This window comes from Trachurus trachurus (genome assembly GCF_905171665.1).
Source record: "Trachurus trachurus genome assembly, chromosome: 24".
NCBI lineage: Eukaryota > Metazoa > Chordata > Actinopteri > Carangiformes > Carangidae > Trachurus > Trachurus trachurus.
This window is the reverse complement of record NC_139910.1, coordinates 170,001-188,605: the sequence shown is the minus strand read 5'-3', so window position 1 is coordinate 188,605 and position 18,605 is coordinate 170,001. Positions and strand designations below refer to the sequence as shown.

Sequence of the window (18,605 nt, the reverse complement as noted above, 5' to 3'; positions counted from 1 at the left end):
CTGGACAGGAAGTGGTTTTATTGTGAAGAGGACTGGACCGGAAGTGGCGGCCCGTTACGTGACGTCAGCTGGATGCTGGATGGAGATGCGCAGCTCGTGAGGCTCCGCAGCACAAAGATCTGATCAACAACCAAACAAACAAACAAACAAACATCAAGAAGATCAAAGGACGAGACGGTGAGTGACGTCATGTTGTTGTTGTTGTTGTTGCTTACAGAAGCCAGTGTTTGTGTTTATTGCATGTGATCGGTATCCCACTGAGACTGAGACTGATATTATTATGGGCTGTTGGATGATGCAGCTGAATCCAGACGGATCGATACTTCCTCTGATCAGCCTGATAGATACCTAACCCTACCTATATCTACCTCTGATATAACCTACCTACCGGAATAAACAACCTTTCACAATAAAAGCCTCGTCCTTCACAGTGACCAACATCAACAAACAGAGTGTGACGTCACTAGATAACGGAGGGCGTCGCCCCGCGCGGACCGGAAGTCTGATCAATAACAGCTGATTCAGTCTGAGTCTTTTAACTCAGTCTGATTGTTTTTATCCTTATAAAACATTTAATTAAATTATCTTTTTATTTAATTCTTGTTCTATTTGATCCTGTTACAGCTTCATCTGTTTCACTTCACTGTGTCTGCTGTTTTATACACATACACACACACACACACACACACACACACACACACACACACACACACACACACACACACACAGGTTTTAAACAAGTCCTGTGTGACTCTGCAGCAGCAGATCTACTTCAGTCACTGAGAGGGGCAAGAGGGGCAAGAGGGGCAGGAGGGGCAAGAGGGGCAGGAGGGGCATTGCTGTATGGTGGGGGGGCAGGAGGGGCATTGCTGTATGGTGGGGGGGCAGGAGGGGCAGGAGGGGCATTGCTGTATGGTGGGGCAACACACAGGTTTTAAACCAGATCTAGTTGAGTCACTGAGAGGGGCAGGAGGGGCAAGAGGGGCATTGCTGTATGGTGGGGGGGTAACACACACAGATCTAGTTGAGTCAGTGCAGGAGAAACCAGACAGGATGAAAACACAGAACAGGAGCAGAAATAAACAACTGATAGAAGAATCACAGTTTAAACAATGTAAACGCCTCTGACTGGACATTAGCCCAGCATATTATGGGATGGCCCCGAGGCCCCTCCCTGAACACACTCCTGGTTGAGCTGCTGTGGCGTGAAAACTGCTGCAGCTGCAGATAAAGTCTGATTGATTGATTGATTGATTGATTGATTGATTGATTGATTGATTGATTGATTGATTGATGAACATATCATACGTAGCGTTGGTTCTGGCTCTAATCAGCAGTGTAGCCGTCATCACGGTGCAGACCAGCTGAGAGCCGAAGAGGAAGCAGGAAGTAACGTCGCCATGGGAACTCAATTCGAATAAACTCTCCATACAAGTGAACGGGACTGAAAGTTTTATTTCATGATCCGATTGAATTGTGCCATGAGAAAAACTCTGTCCTCTACCTGTTTAAAACATCACGTTTCATGAAGAGAAACCAGCAGTTTGTTGTAAAACTATTGTAGAATAAAACTCCTTAGAATCCGTAACCATAGAGACTCCAGGTGGCGTAGTGACGTCACCATGGCGACCACATGGCGTCCTTCCTTTCCCGTGTCAGTTGGTGACGTATTGTTGTGGGACACCAGATCTGTCTTCACACTAAATACATTCTTCTGTTGCCGTGACAACAAACAGCTGGTTTCTTTTCATGAAACGTGATGTTTTAAAGGTCGAGGACAGAGTTTTTCTCATGACACAATTCAATCAGATCACGAAATAAAACTTTCACTCCCGTTCATTCGTATGGAGACTTTTTTCGACTTGAGGTCCCATGAGGCTGCTACTTCCTGCTTCCTCTTCGGCCTCTATAGGGGAAGTGCATTCAGAGCTCCGCTATTTAAACTGCTGTAGTCCGACGTCACCGTAGCCTCGTAAACCAGCCGCTCCCAGAAATGCTGTTCATCTCATTTCATTTCTCAGAGAGTCTGGCCTCATCCCCCCTGTCAACGTTTGTGGTGGGCGGGAGCTGGGTGGGAGCGTTGACAGACAACCCCATTCAGCCAATCAGCAAGTTGCTGTAGTGACGGGGCTTTGCACCAGTCGGTCCCTGATTGGCCAACGTGCTGATTGGCTCTTAGGCCTTCTGAGGGTTTCAGGCCAAACGCTACAACGGGGATGAGGCCAGACTCAGAAGTGTGCAGATGCAGTGTTCGGCTCAGCAGTTTTTGGACCTGCTGAGATTTGCATCCCCTGGCTGTTTTAGCCAATGACACTACTTGCTACATGTATGAAATGCATGTTCACATGTATAAACACCTAAACCGTACAACGTGCCTAACCCCAGCAGAGCAGAGACTTCTCGCCATGTGTTGAGAAGTGGCCGAGGTCTGCATGTGGCTCGTGGAACGCCAGGGGATGCAAATCTCGGTAGGTCCAAAAACAGCTGAGCTGAACACTGCTGCATCCCCCATGTGTTTCACTGCAGACACCTGCTGGTCAAACGGGGTAATGCACATTGTATTTAGGTGTTTATGCATATGAACATGAATTGTGTAGCAGTGTAATTGGCTAAAACAGCCAGGGGATGCAAGGGGACGGCAGGTCCAAAAGCTGCTGAGCCGAACACTGCATCCCCGTCCCCGTAAGGAATGATCCAGTTCTAATGGTTGTGTGTTGTGGTCCTGACGGTGCAGTTCTCCTCTTCCTCCTGCAGACGGTGCTGTGACCATGACCTCCTCCTGCTCCTCCTCCTCCTCGCTGCTCCTCCTCTTCCTCCTCCTCCTGGTCTCCTCCTCCTCCTCCACCACAGAGGACCTGAGCAGGAAGAACTCTGACTTCGCGGCGCGGCTGTTCAGGGCCGTGTGCAGCCGGACCGACGACAACGTGGTTCTGTCTCCGTTGGCGCTGAGCGGCGGCCTGACGGCGCTGCTGAGCGCCGCCACGGGAACCACGCAGCAGCAGCTGCTGAGCGGGCTGAGCCTCGCCGGGCTGCAGCCGGACACGCTGCCAGGTCAGCTACTCAGTTACTACGTTATAAAAGTAACTAGTTACCAGGAAAAGTTACTTACTGTATTAAAGCAGAAGTAAGTGATCCGGTGGTTTTGGCTAGAGCTGTAAAAGAGAGTAAGGACACCACCATTGACTCCCGTGGTAAGGGTTTAAGGGTTTAAGGGTTTAAGGGTTTAAGGGTTTTGCCCCCTAGTGGCAGGATATGGGTATTGCAAAAGCGCCCAGAAAACCCATTCACTCCAATGTATGTGTGTTGCCCACTTGCTGCTAAATGGATGAAAACTCTGACCGGTTGTCTGGTTGTCCGTGTGTCAGACCTGTTCCAGACCCTGAGGCAGTCGGTCCAGCAGAGCGGCGGTGGTCTCCATCAGGCCGTGGGTCTCTTCCCTCCTCAGGACTTCCAGGTTTCCTCCTCCTACCTGCAGCTGCTGCAGGAGAAGTTCGGAGCTCAGAGTCGCAGCGTTTCCTTCTCTGCTCCGGGCGAGGCCGTCAGCGCCGTCAACCTGTGGGCTCAGGAGCAGACCGGGGACCGCGTCCGAGACCTGGTCACCGCGCTGCAGCCCGACACGCAGCTGCTGCTCGCCACCGCCGCCGCTTTCCAAGGTACGGACGGTGGTCTGCTCATATTCAGCGTTCTGCAGAGATATGCTTATACCCACTAAGAGAGTAAAAATAGACCCAAATAACAAGCCATGGGTAAACACATCTGTCAAGTCCTTTATAATGAAAAAGAAAGTGGCATTTCAACAAGGGGGAGCATCCGATCTACAGACAGCCAACAAAGAGCTTAAAGTAGACATTTTAAAGGCAAAACAGAGTTATAAATCTAAGCTGGAGAGCAAAATGGCTTCTAACAGCCTGGGTTCAGCCGGGTTCAGCCTGGTCCAAGAGGGAGCACTAGTGTCACTTTAAACGGCTTCAGCTCAGATACTGTTTTTGTCAATGCTCGTAACTGTTTTTATAATCGTTTTGACACGTTTGATTTTAGCAAAGAAGTACAGGAATTAAAGCATGAACTGTGTGACAATCAGCACTTCTCTGTAAGACAAGAGGATGCTGAAAAAGCCTTCTACTGCACAAAGGTCAATAAAAGTCACGGACCTGATAACATCTGTGGTCGGTTACTTAAAACCTGTGCAAGAGAACTGAGTCCAGTTTTCCACAAGATTTTTAATAGATCTCTAGAAGCGCAGCAGGTCCCCAGGATTTGGAAGGACACTGTGGTTGTCCTGGTCCCCAAAATCCAGTCGCCCCGGAACATTAAATGACTTCAGACCGGTCGGTGGCTTTGACCTCAATTATTATGAAAATTCTTGAAAAACTTGTACGGCTGGAAATCTTGAAAAATACAGAGAGTGAATTAGATCAACTGCAATTTGCCTACAGGCCCAAAAGAGGAGTGGAGGATGCCACACTCACTCTGCTTAATCTGCTTTTTAAGCATCTTGAAGGAAGTGGGTGTCATGCCCGGCTTTTATTGATTGATTTCTCCTCTGCTTTTAATACAATCCAGCCGCACATTTGAACACAGAGGCTTTTAGAACATTTTAATCTCAGAAGAAATCTTGTGGGCTGAATTTTAAACTTTCCAACAAACAGGACACAGAGGGTCAGAGTTCATGGGGTTTTATCTGACAAAGTGTGCACTTCCACTGACTCACCACAAGGGTGTGTGTGCTCTCACCCTTGTTATTTATTCTCTACACTAATATGTGTCAGAGAACTTTTAAAAATCGCCTCATTCTAAAGTACACAGATGACTCCGTGATTGTTAACCTGCTCCAGGGAAGTGAACTTAATCACGGCCTGGTTGTCGACAACTTTGTAAAGTGGTGTGAAGACTCTCACCTACACCTCAATATAACTAAGACCAAAGACATGACTATTGATTTCAGAAAGAATGTCAAAACACCTGAGCCTGTTATGACCAAGTGCAATCCTATAAAGAGAAGTGTAAAGCTGTGAGCGGGAAAGGACACCAGCGACTGTTCTGTCTGAGGAAGTTGTCCCGTTTCCATACCGATAGGACCATGTTGACACTCTTTTATCATGCTTTTATTGAGTCTGTTTTAGCTTTTTCACTTGTGTCATGGTTGGGAAACCTGCCCTTAAAAGAAAGGAACTCGCTCAACCAGATCATTAGATGGTCTGGTCGGCTGATTGGAGAGACACAGCTGAACTTGGAGTCGCTGTATATCAAACAGTTGCAGCTCTTGCCATCTGGACGGAGACTCATGGTCCCGAGATCTAGGACCACACGCTATAGGAACAGCCTTGTTCCTGCTGCTGTCTCCCTTTTAAATAAGTCCTAACGCACTTTGCACTTTGAGGCATATTCTGTGACTTGTTTGTTATTTATCTATTTATTTCTATTTTATTGAACATGGTTTTTAAACCTCTTTATGGTCCCCTGTACCACCACTCTGTCATATCTTATCCTATCTGCTTTTAATCCTGTAGCCTACTCATGTCTGTTTCGTGATGTATGTCTTCTGCGTTGTCCTGTGATGAATGTGTGTGAGATGCCCTCTCTCCTACTGCACAACAAATCTACCTACGGGTACTAATAAATAAAACTGAACTGAACTGAAACTGAACGGACCGGACCGGATCGGACCGGACCGGAGCGGGTTCTGCCCAGTCCCATCCGGTTCGTCTCTAGCTCTCTGCTCATTCCGCCGAAAGCCATTTGCTCGTTGTAACTCTTAAAAACTACACTTCATTTTACATTCCATTTCAGTTTAGAATTTATTCATATACATTCATTCATTTACTCATTCAGAACGAGTACTGGTCAATCTCAGGCGACTTTATTTCATTTATTGCAACTTTCTAAAGTTTATTATCGTTGCATTTTTGAAGTTTGAGTAACAGCAAAGAGTTTTTAGCATCTAGGCTAGTAGCTTTTTATTTAAAAAAAATGTTTTTTAAGTGTAGATAGAATATGAAGTCACACTAATATGCAAAACAAAAGAGATTGTAGAAGGATTTTATTCATGATGCATACAGCGTTTGGCAACAAAGGCTGTTTCAGTGTTTTGAAAGCCTTTTTATAATAATTAACAATTATATATCTTTAATTTCTACATTGATTCATGTGTATGGTGCTTTGTTTATTAATAAAATGTAATTTATATTATATTATTACATGTTTTTATACTTTTAATATGCTGGGGACAGAGAAACTCTTTCTGAGTAGACTTTAGCCTTTCAATTTCTAACCCTAACCCAACAATTCAAATCATTTCCAATCATTTCATTGTTTCATCTCTTCACTTGTTTCAACAATTTATTCAGCTCATTCAGCTTCCAGCTTTCAGCATTCAGCATTCAGCTTTCAGCATTCACCATATTTCCTTCAGGAAATGAATTCTCTAGTTTCTACGATGGTTCATGTGTTTGCTGCTTTGTTTACTAATAAAATGTAGTTTATATTATATTATTACATGTTTTTATACTTTAAAAGGCGCTCTGTTGGTGGAATCGTTGTGTATAAATAAAGTTTTGTCTTTTTGTCTTCCAGCTCAGTTCTCTCCGTCCTTTAACGCCTCGCTGTCTCAGGACGAGCGTTTCTTCGTGGACAAGTACCACGTTGCCATGGTGACGATGATGTTCCGGGCCGGTAAGTACTTCCTGGCGTACGACGGCGCGGTGAAGTCCGGCGTGTTGAAGCTGCCGCTGAGCAGCGGAGCGGCCATGTTGGTGGTGCTGCCGGACGAAGACGTGGACGTCAGGGACGTCGAGGACCAAGTCACCGGGGACAAGATACAAGGCTGGATCAGCAAGCTGAAGAAGACGTGAGGCGCTGCCGTGTCCCCTATGTCCCCTAGGTCCTTCACTATGTCCCCTATGTCCTTCACTATGTCCCCTAGGTCCTTCACTATGTCCCCTATGTCCTTCACTATGTCCCCTAGGTCCTTCACTATGTCCCCTAGGTCCTTCACTATGTCCTTCACTATGTCCCCCACTATGTCCACTATGTCCTTCACTATGTCCCCTATGTCCCCTATGTCCTTCACTATGTCCTTCACTCTGTCCTCTGTCCTACACAGAGAAAAATAGGGGTACAGAAGGGGGACATTTCTGTACTTAAGGTACAGTTCTGTCCTATAGGGCCAATTATTGTACTCTAGAGTACCTATGTGTACCTTTTTGGGGGTAGAAAAGGCACATATATGTACTCCTAAGGTATTTCGTTATTTACCCCCTAAAGGTACATTATCAGAGACAGTGTGTTAGAAAAAGTTGAAGTCTGCTAACCGCTAGCTTCTCCAGCTGTAGCAACGTTAGCAATGACCGCACCATAACAAACAGCGCAGTATACGGATCTACTATCCACCGATCAAAAAGCCACTTACAGCCACAAATAATGCTCAGAACAGCACCAAACGTCATCAACAGTACAAACAGGGTCCCATCCCATAATACGAGGCATCAAACATCTGTTAGCTTAGCCTGGTTTCTATTGAAACGAGACGAAAACAACTCACCCACTCTCCTCCAGTTATACGCTATGCAGCAACTTTCCGTGTCCAGCACAGAGTCCAGGCACTGACAACACACGTCTGAGGCCGACTGGCAGCACAAACATCTGGTTTCAGCAGAAACATCTGGTTTCAGCACAAACATCTGGTTTCAGCACAAACATCTGGTTTCAGCACAATCATTTGGTTTCAGCACAAACATCTGGTTTCAGCACAAACATCTAGTTTCAGCACAAACATCTGATTTCAGCACAAACATCTGGTTTCAGCGGCCACCTACAGCACAAACATCTGGTTTCAGCACAAACATCTGATTTCAGCACAAACATCTGGTTTCACGGACACGGCTGAGTTTATGGAGTTTGAAAACAACAACGACTGGTTTCATTTCGATGGGCGCTACTATCAGTTTGAGACCGAGTTTACTGAAGACGAGCTGAAGGAAATGGAGGCTAAAAGTGACAGAGGGGCAGCTGCGGTGGAGACTATGTGCTGGACCTGGGGAATCAAGTGGTCAGTGTGGTGGTCACTGCCTGTCGGTGGCCCGCTGAAACCAGATGTTTGTGCTGAAACCAGATGTTTGTGCTGAAACCAGATGTTTGTGCTGTCGGTGGCCACTGAAACCAGATGTTTGTGCTGAAACCAGATGTTTGTGCTGCCAGTCGGCTGCTGAAACCAGATGTTTGTGCTGAAACCAGATGTTTGTGCTGAAACCAGATGTTTGTGCTGCCAGTCGGCCTCAGACGTGTGTTGTCAGTGCCTGGACTCTGTGCTGGACACAGAAAGTTGCTGCATAGCGTATAACTGGAGGAGAGTGGGTGAGTTGTTTTCGTCTCTTTTCAATAGAAACCAGGCTAAGCTAACAGATGTTTGACGCCTCGTATTATGGGATGGGACCCTGTTTGTACTGTTGATGACGTTTGGTGCTGTTCTGAGCATTATTTGTGGCTGTAAGTGGCTTTTTGATCGGTGGCTAGTGGATCCGTATACTGCGCTGTTTGTTATGGTGCGGTCATTGCTAAAGTTGCTACAACTGGAGAAGCTAGTGTAGCGGATGTGCACTCACTCCACCCATAAAAGACGTGCTAACCAACCCGCCAAGTGGTTGTCAACCTCTTGGCGAAGAGGTTAGCATCGTCGCCTCCGGTGCGGGAGGTCGTGGGATCGAACCCCACCTAGGGCAGGCCGTGAGAAACACAACGCAGAGGGCCAGATCGACATCGGCTACACTAGCGGTTGGCAGACTTCATCTCTCGAGGTCCTCTGTCCTTCACTCTGTCCTATGTCCTCCACTATGTCCTCTGTCCTCTGTCCTCCACTATGTCCTCTGTCCTTCACTCTGTCCTCTGTCCTCCACTCTGTCCTTGTCCTCTTGTCCAACAGGAAGTTGGAGGTGCAGCTGCCTCCTATGTCTCCTATGTCCTTCACTATGTCCTCTTGTCCTCTGTATACAGAGTATAAATATACTTATATATATATATATATATACTGTATATAAGTATATTAATACGCTCTGTCTTGTCCAACAGGAAGTTGGAGGTGCAGCTGCCTCGCTTCGTGTTGGAGCGTTCCTATTCGCTGAAGGACGTCCTTCAGACCTTGGACATCACTCAGGTGTTTCAGGACGACGCTGAAATCACCAACATGGGCGGAGCCAAAGCACCGCCGCTCTCACAGGTCAGGACTGTCGTCATGGCAACTGTCGTTTATGGGATTCCTTTTAATCTTTATTTAGATTCATCAGCAATGACAAACAGCTACGTAATACTGAACATGTTCATTCATTCAATTCACAAAGAGGACGTTAAAGCAGAAGTAAGGTGAATGTTTGTGTTAATATAAGTCTTAAATAGTTGTATCTTCCGACAGCAATCACTTCTATAGAGTGTTTGGTCTGAAACACGGGTCTGTCAGTCACTCTGCTCTGCTCTGAGCCCAGGAGAAAACTTTCCTTGTATCCTACAACCTTTATCCAATGAGGAGAGAGAACGGCATAAAGGGGCAGTCCTCTCTGTGTGTGCAGCCAAGGGATGCGCCTGAATGTGGTGACGTAGGGACGAGGACCAATAGATCCATGACGAGGGCGGGGGCTGCTAACTCCATCTGCTGACAGGAAGTTAGACAAAACCACCGGATCGCTTACTGATAGCTTTAAGACTTTCTTGTTCAGTCCCGTTAGTGTTTCATCCTCATCTCATTCTTCAGATGCTGGATGTTGAGTTTCCTTTCACTCCATTTGCATAATCCAGAATCTTCCATGTAATGTAATTAGGTTTAACAAGAAGACGTGACTTTGGTCCATATCTGTTTTCTCAAAGTAAAAAGCAACGTCCCAATCCCACACAGCGATTCACAGCTACTTCAATCCAGAAGAACTTAACGTAGATACATTCATGAGATAAATGTAGTAAATCGTTTCTGTCTCAACTTTACAGAAACACAGGAATCAGAGAGAAAGATAATAAACATCATTCACTTTATTGTTGACCAAATATCTTTATAGTAAATGCCATTTTCTTGTTAATTCCATCAAAAAGACCATTCCTAAAACCTTTGGCAGGAGAATTAATGGAGCATTGCAACATATTATTAGGGCCACGGGCAATCGCACCGGGCACTGGTCCCAACAGCTATGAAATAGCTGCAGGGACCAGTGCCCGGGCGAAGCCCGGGCACTACTGTTATTGTGTGGATTTTTTCTTATTAGTGTGAATGCTGGAAGCATTCACACTATTGTTATTCAAATCTTTATACTTATTAGTGTGAATGCTGGAAGCATTCACACTATTGTTATTCAAATCTTTATACTTATTATTCTTACTTCTTTCACCCTTTTTCTGCGTTTAACTCCTTCTTCATACTTTGTGCTATTTCAACAATTCATATATCAAAACGTGCAGCTTTTTCAGGACATTTATGCTATTATTTTTCTCTTTCATACTATTTATACTTTTTAAAATATTTAACTTTTTGTGCAATTTTTCTCTCATAGGAAATGAATTGAAACAGTCTTCAAACTCTTCAAATCTTCTGCTTCATTCAGCCTCTAATAGCTTCAGCATACTTTCAGCTACAGACTTCATTCAACTTTTAAACTGTTCACAAACCTTTCAACTATTCAGCTATATCTCAGCTTATTGATATCTTCAACAGTTTCAGATATATGTATAGTTTTAAAATCATTAAAATTTCTGACAAAATTCAGATTTAACATGAAAGTCAATGGGACGGAATGTTCGGACGTTGGCAGTTGGCAGAGTGACAGAGGGTCTAAAAATCCTCTCACATTTTTCTCTCTATCCTGTCAGCACGGCCACAGATTACACTCTACACACATAATTTCCGCCACGTTTGTAGACAAGCTCATCCTCGATCTCTTCATGTGCTCAAAAAACCAGAGAGACTTACAGAATTTAAACTCGGAGCCTCTGAGTGCGGCCAGTTCCCTCTCTCCTCTCATTGACTCCCATTCAAAAGTAGGCGCTGATTTTCTAAACATCCCAAAGTTTCCAACCTGCGTCACAATCAACAATTTTTACTCTAGAAACACCAAAGTGACATGGACGCGTTCAGCAAGGTCTTATGGTTCGGAAAATGTAAACCTTTTGCTCGTACTAAGTACAGATTTGTCGTACATTAGATCTGTTTGAGGGTGTCACAGAGCAGTTAAAGCCTATGGTTAAAGCTGCCACCATGCCTTAAAGCCACCAGCCACCAGTTACATGGTAACCTCAACATGGCAACCTCACCATGGTAACCTCACCATGGCAACGTCACCATGGCAACGCACACACATTCTCTCTGTTTGACTGTCTCTCGGTCACACAAACACACACACACACAAATGGACACACACTAACTACCACACACACACACACACACACACACACACACACACATCCAACACACACACAAATGGACACACACACACACACACACACACAAATGGACACACACTCACCATACACACACATCCAACACACACACACACACACACACACACACACAAATGGACACACACTCACCATGCATACACATCCAACACACACACACAAATGGACACACACTAACTACTACACACACACACACACACACACACACAAATGGTCACACACACACACACACACAAATGGACACACACTAAATACTACACACACACACACACAAATGGACACACACACACATCCAACACACACTCACCATACACACACACACACATGGACACACACTAACTACCACACACACACAAACACACACACACACACACACACACACACACACACACACCCAACAAACATACAACCACTTACCAAACACATACACAATTTACACAATTACACACAAACAGACACACATGCACACACAACAAACACACACACAAATGGACACACACTAACCATACACAAACAGACACACACGTCCAACACACACACATTTCATACAGTTGTCAGGTATATCTTACACACACACAGGCATTAACTTTTTTCCTAATTCAGGAATTTTTCAAACTCTTCTTTGACAATTCAAGTAATTTCCAGCCATTTCATACAAAGTCTCACATCTTCTACTTTTAAATATATTCTCAGCCATTGCTTTGGCTATGTTAGTGCTGGTTCATCAGTTGTCCTTCCTGTCAGGTTAGCTGCAGATTTCAACTATTTAACCATTACATTTAAACATGCAGAATTTCAATGTTTTCTTCTCCCTTTAGCATTTCTACTGCTTTTTACCTTTAAAAAGGCATTCATCTCACACTACAAGTTACATGTTTCAGCTTTTTCCCTCCTAGGGATGAATAAAGTATTCCTCTACTCTCTACTCTACTCTACTCTACTCTAGCATTAGTCTTTTCAACATTGCTTTAGCAGTTTCTTCAGCTAATTTAGCATTGATTCAACAATTTCTTCAGCTCATTCAGCATTGCTTCAGCAATAGCGTTCAGCTGCTTTCAGCATTCACACGCATTTTCTGCAGGAAATGCTATCTTTTTCTAGTTAGTGTGAATGCTGGAAGCATTCACACTATTGTTATTCAAATCTTTATACTTATTATTATTATTCTTACTTCTTTCACCCTTTTTCTGCGTTTAACTCCTTCTTCATACTTTGTGCTATTTCAACAATTCATATATCAAAACGTGCAGCTTTCTCAGGACATTTATGCTACTATTTTTCTCTTTTCAACTATTTATACTTTTTAAAATATTTAACTTTTTCTGCAATTTTTTTCCCATAGGAATACATTGAAACAGTCTTCAAACTCTTCAAATCTTCTGCTTCATTCAGCCTCTAATAGCTTCAGCATACTTTCAGCTACAGACTTCATTCAACTTTTAAACTGTTCACAAACCTTTCAACTATTCAGCTATATCTCAGCTTATTGATATCTTCAACAGTTTCAGATATATGTATAGTTATAAAATCATTAAAATTTCTGACAAAATTCAGATTTAACATGAAAGTCAATGGGACGGAATGTTCGGACGTTGGCAGTTGGCAGAGTGACAGAGGGTCTAAAAATCCTCTCACATTTTTCTCTCTATCCTGTCAGCACGGCCACAGATTACACTCTACACACATAATTTCGGCCACGTTTGTAGACAAGCTCATCCTTGATCTCTTCATGTGCTCAAAAAACCAGAGAGACGAACACAATTTAAACTGGGAGCCTCCGAGTGCAGCCAGTTCCCTCTCTCCTCTCATTGACTCCCATTCAAAAGTAGGCGCTGATTTTCTAAACGTCCCAAAGTTTCCAACCTGCGACACAATCAACAATTTTTACTCTAGAAATACCAAAGTGACATGGACGCGTTCAGCAAGGTCTTATGGTTCGGAAAATGTAAACCTTTTGCTTGTACTAAGTACAGATTTGTCGTACATTAGATCTGTTTGAGGGTGTCACAGAGCAGTTAAAGCCTATGGTTAAAGCTGCCACCATGCCTTAAAGCCACCAGCCAACAGTTACATGGTAACCTCAACATGGCAACCTCAACATGGCAACCTCACCATGGCAACCTCACCATGGCAACCTCACCATGGCAACCTCACCATGGCAACCTCACCATGGCAACGCACACACATTCTCTCTATTTGACTGTCTGTCGGTCACACACACAAATGGACACACACTGACCATACACACATATCCAACACACACACACACACACACAAATGGACACACACTGACCATACACACATATCCAACACACACACACACACACAAATGGACACACACTCACCACACACACACACACAAATGGACACACACTCACCATACACACACATCCAACACACACACAGACACACACAAATGGACACACACTCACCATGCATACACATCCAACACACACACACAAATGGACACACACTAACTACTACACACACACACACACACACACCATACACACACATCCAACACACACACACACACAAATGGACACACACACACACACATGGACACACACTCACCATACACACGCACACAAATGGACACACACTAACTACCACACACACACAAACACACACACACACACACACACACACACACACACACACCCAACAAACATACAACCACTTACCAAACACATACACAATTTACACAATTACACACAAACAGACACACATGCACACACAACAAACACACACACAAATGGACACACACTAACCATACACAAACAGACACACACGTCCAACACACACATTTCATACAGTTGTCAGGTCAGAACTTTTTGTATATCTTCCACACACACACACACACACACACACGCACACACACACACCCACACACACACAAATGGACACACACTAACTACCACACACACACACACACACACAAATCTATCTATCTATCTATCTATCTATCTATCTATCTATCTATCTATCTATCTATCTATCTATCTATCTGTCTATCTGTCTATCTGTCTGTCTATCTGTCTATCTATCTATCTATCTATCTATCTATCTATCTATCTATCTATCTATCCATCTATCTGTCTGTCTGTCTATCTTGCTCTGTCTACCCTCTTCTCTCTGTCTTCCACACTCTCTGTCCTATCTATCTATCTCCTACCTCCTACTCTATTTCTTTCTTTCTTTCAAACCATATGTCTCTTTTTTCTCTCTTTTTCTTTCTTTCTGTCTTTCTTTCTTCTACCCCTTCATCTGTATTTTAACTTCTTTCTTCTATTCTATTTCTGCTATTTCTCAGCTATAATGCCTTTTTGCCATTGCTTTAGCAGTTTCTTCAGCTAATTTAGCGTTGATTCAACAATTTCTTCAGCTCATTCAGCATTGCTTCAGCAATAGCGTTCAGCTGCTTTCAGCATTCACACGCATTTTCTGCAGGAAATGCTATCTTTTTCTAGTTATTATTCTTACTTCTTTCACCCTTTTTCTGCGTTTAACTCCTTCTTCATACTTTGTGCTATTTCAACAATTCATATATCAAAACGTGCAGCTTTTTCAGGACATTTATGCTATTATTTTTCTCTTTCATACTATTTATACTTTTTAAAATATTTAACTTTTTGTGCAATTTTTCTCTCATAGGAAATGAATTGAAACAGTCTTCAAACTCTTCAAATCTTCTGCTTCATTCAGCCTCTAATAGCTTCAGCATACTTTCAGCTACAGACTTCATTCAACTTTTAAACTGTTCACAAACCTTTCAACTATTCAGCTATATCTCAGCTTATTGATATCTTCAACAGTTTCAGATATATGTATAGTTTTAAAATCATTAAAATTTCTGACAAAATTCAGATTTAACATGAAAGTCAATGGGACGGAATGTTCGGACGTTGGCAGTTGGCAGAGTGACAGAGGGTCTAAAAATCCTCTCACATTTTTCTCTCTATCCTGTCAGCACGGCCACAGATTACACTCTACACACATAATTTCCGCCACGTTTGTAGACAAGCTCATCCTCGATCTCTTCATGTGCTCAAAAAACCAGAGAGACTTACAGAATTTAAACTCGGAGCCTCTGAGTGCGGCCAGTTCCCTCTCTCCTCTCATTGACTCCCATTCAAAAGTAGGCGCTGATTTTCTAAACATCCCAAAGTTTCCAACCTGCGTCACAATCAACAATTTTTACTCTAGAAACACCAAAGTGACATGGACGCGTTCAGCAAGGTCTTATGGTTCGGAAAATGTAAACCTTTTGCTCGTACTAAGTACAGATTTGTCGTACATTAGATCTGTTTGAGGGTGTCACAGAGCAGTTAAAGCCTATGGTTAAAGCTGCCACCATGCCTTAAAGCCACCAGCCACCAGTTACATGGTAACCTCAACATGGCAACCTCACCATGGTAACCTCACCATGGCAACGTCACCATGGCAACGCACACACATTCTCTCTGTTTGACTGTCTCTCGGTCACACAAACACACACACACACAAATGGACACACACTAACTACCACACACACACACACACACACACACACACACACACATCCAACACACACACAAATGGACACACACACACACACACACACACAAATGGACACACACTCACCATACACACACATCCAACACACACACACACACACACACACACACACAAATGGACACACACTCACCATGCATACACATCCAACACACACACACAAATGGACACACACTAACTACTACACACACACACACACACACACACACAAATGGTCACACACACACACACACACAAATGGACACACACTAAATACTACACACACACACACACAAATGGACACACACACACATCCAACACACACTCACCATACACACACACACACATGGACACACACTAACTACCACACACACACAAACACACACACACACACACACACACACACACACACACACCCAACAAACATACAACCACTTACCAAACACATACACAATTTACACAATTACACACAAACAGACACACATGCACACACAACAAACACACACACAAATGGACACACACTAACCATACACAAACAGACACACACGTCCAACACACACACATTTCATACAGTTGTCAGGTATATCTTACACACACACAGGCATTAACTTTTTTCCTAATTCAGGAATTTTTCAAACTCTTCTTTGACAATTCAAGTAATTTCCAGCCATTTCATACAAAGTCTCACATCTTCTACTTTTAAATATATTCTCAGCCATTGCTTTGGCTATGTTAGTGCTGGTTCATCAGTTGTCCTTCCTGTCAGGTTAGCTGCAGATTTCAACTATTTAACCATTACATTTAAACATGCAGAATTTCAATGTTTTCTTCTCCCTTTAGCATTTCTACTGCTTTTTACCTTTAAAAAGGCATTCATCTCACACTACAAGTTACATGTTTCAGCTTTTTCCCTCCTAGGGATGAATAAAGTATTCCTCTACTCTCTACTCTACTCTACTCTACTCTAGCATTAGTCTTTTCAACATTGCTTTAGCAGTTTCTTCAGCTAATTTAGCATTGATTCAACAATTTCTTCAGCTCATTCAGCATTGCTTCAGCAATAGCGTTCAGCTGCTTTCAGCATTCACACGCATTTTCTGCAGGAAATGCTATCTTTTTCTAGTTAGTGTGAATGCTGGAAGCATTCACACTATTGTTATTCAAATCTTTATACTTATTATTATTATTCTTACTTCTTTCACCCTTTTTCTGCGTTTAACTCCTTCTTCATACTTTGTGCTATTTCAACAATTCATATATCAAAACGTGCAGCTTTCTCAGGACATTTATGCTACTATTTTTCTCTTTTCAACTATTTATACTTTTTAAAATATTTAACTTTTTCTGCAATTTTTTTCCCATAGGAATACATTGAAACAGTCTTCAAACTCTTCAAATCTTCTGCTTCATTCAGCCTCTAATAGCTTCAGCATACTTTCAGCTACAGACTTCATTCAACTTTTAAACTGTTCACAAACCTTTCAACTATTCAGCTATATCTCAGCTTATTGATATCTTCAACAGTTTCAGATATATGTATAGTTATAAAATCATTAAAATTTCTGACAAAATTCAGATTTAACATGAAAGTCAATGGGACGGAATGTTCGGACGTTGGCAGTTGGCAGAGTGACAGAGGGTCTAAAAATCCTCTCACATTTTTCTCTCTATCCTGTCAGCACGGCCACAGATTACACTCTACACACATAATTTCGGCCACGTTTGTAGACAAGCTCATCCTTGATCTCTTCATGTGCTCAAAAAACCAGAGAGACGAACACAATTTAAACTGGGAGCCTCCGAGTGCAGCCAGTTCCCTCTCTCCTCTCATTGACTCCCATTCAAAAGTAGGCGCTGATTTTCTAAACGTCCCAAAGTTTCCAACCTGCGACACAATCAACAATTTTTACTCTAGAAATACCAAAGTGACATGGACGCGTTCAGCAAGGTCTTATGGTTCGGAAAATGTAAACCTTTTGCTTGTACTAAGTACAGATTTGTCGTACATTAGATCTGTTTGAGGGTGTCACAGAGCAGTTAAAGCCTATGGTTAAAGCTGCCACCATGCCTTAAAGCCACCAGCCAACAGTTACATGGTAACCTCAACATGGCAACCTCAACATGGCAACCTCACCATGGCAACCTCACCATGGCAACCTCACCATGGCAACCTCACCATGGCAACCTCACCATGGCAACGCACACACATTCTCTCTATTTGACTGTCTGTCGGTCACACACACAAATGGACACACACTGACCATACACACATATCCAACACACACACACACACACACAAATGGACACACACTGACCATACACACATATCCAACACACACACACACACACAAATGGACACACACTCACCACACACACACACACAAATGGACACACACTCACCATACACACACATCCAACACACACACAGACACACACAAATGGACACACACTCACCATGCATACACATCCAACACACACACACAAATGGACACACACTAACTACTACACACACACACACACACACACCATACACACACATCCAACACACACACACACACAAATGGACACACACACACACACATGGACACACACTCACCATACACACGCACACAAATGGACACACACTAACTACCACACACACACAA

The 18,605-nt window shown here is 43.3% G+C and overlaps 1 protein-coding gene across 1 annotated transcript in view; it reads left to right on the top strand.

Moving 5' to 3' along the window:
* Positions 1 to 49: 49 nt before the first annotated feature.
* The window catches only part of serpina10a (serpin peptidase inhibitor, clade A (alpha-1 antiproteinase, antitrypsin), member 10a), a 27,434-nt gene continuing 8,878 nt past the window's right edge, over positions 50 to 18,605 (top strand). Inside the window, exons 1-5 of the mRNA XM_084000931.1 lie at positions 50 to 177; positions 2,755 to 3,051; positions 3,366 to 3,653; positions 6,574 to 6,847; positions 9,064 to 9,211. Coding sequence (XP_083857057.1) covers positions 2,769 to 3,051; positions 3,366 to 3,653; positions 6,574 to 6,847; positions 9,064 to 9,211 — 993 coding nt within the window. The 5' untranslated portion in view covers positions 50 to 177; positions 2,755 to 2,768. The remainder of the gene's footprint in view (positions 178 to 2,754; positions 3,052 to 3,365; positions 3,654 to 6,573; positions 6,848 to 9,063; positions 9,212 to 18,605) is intronic.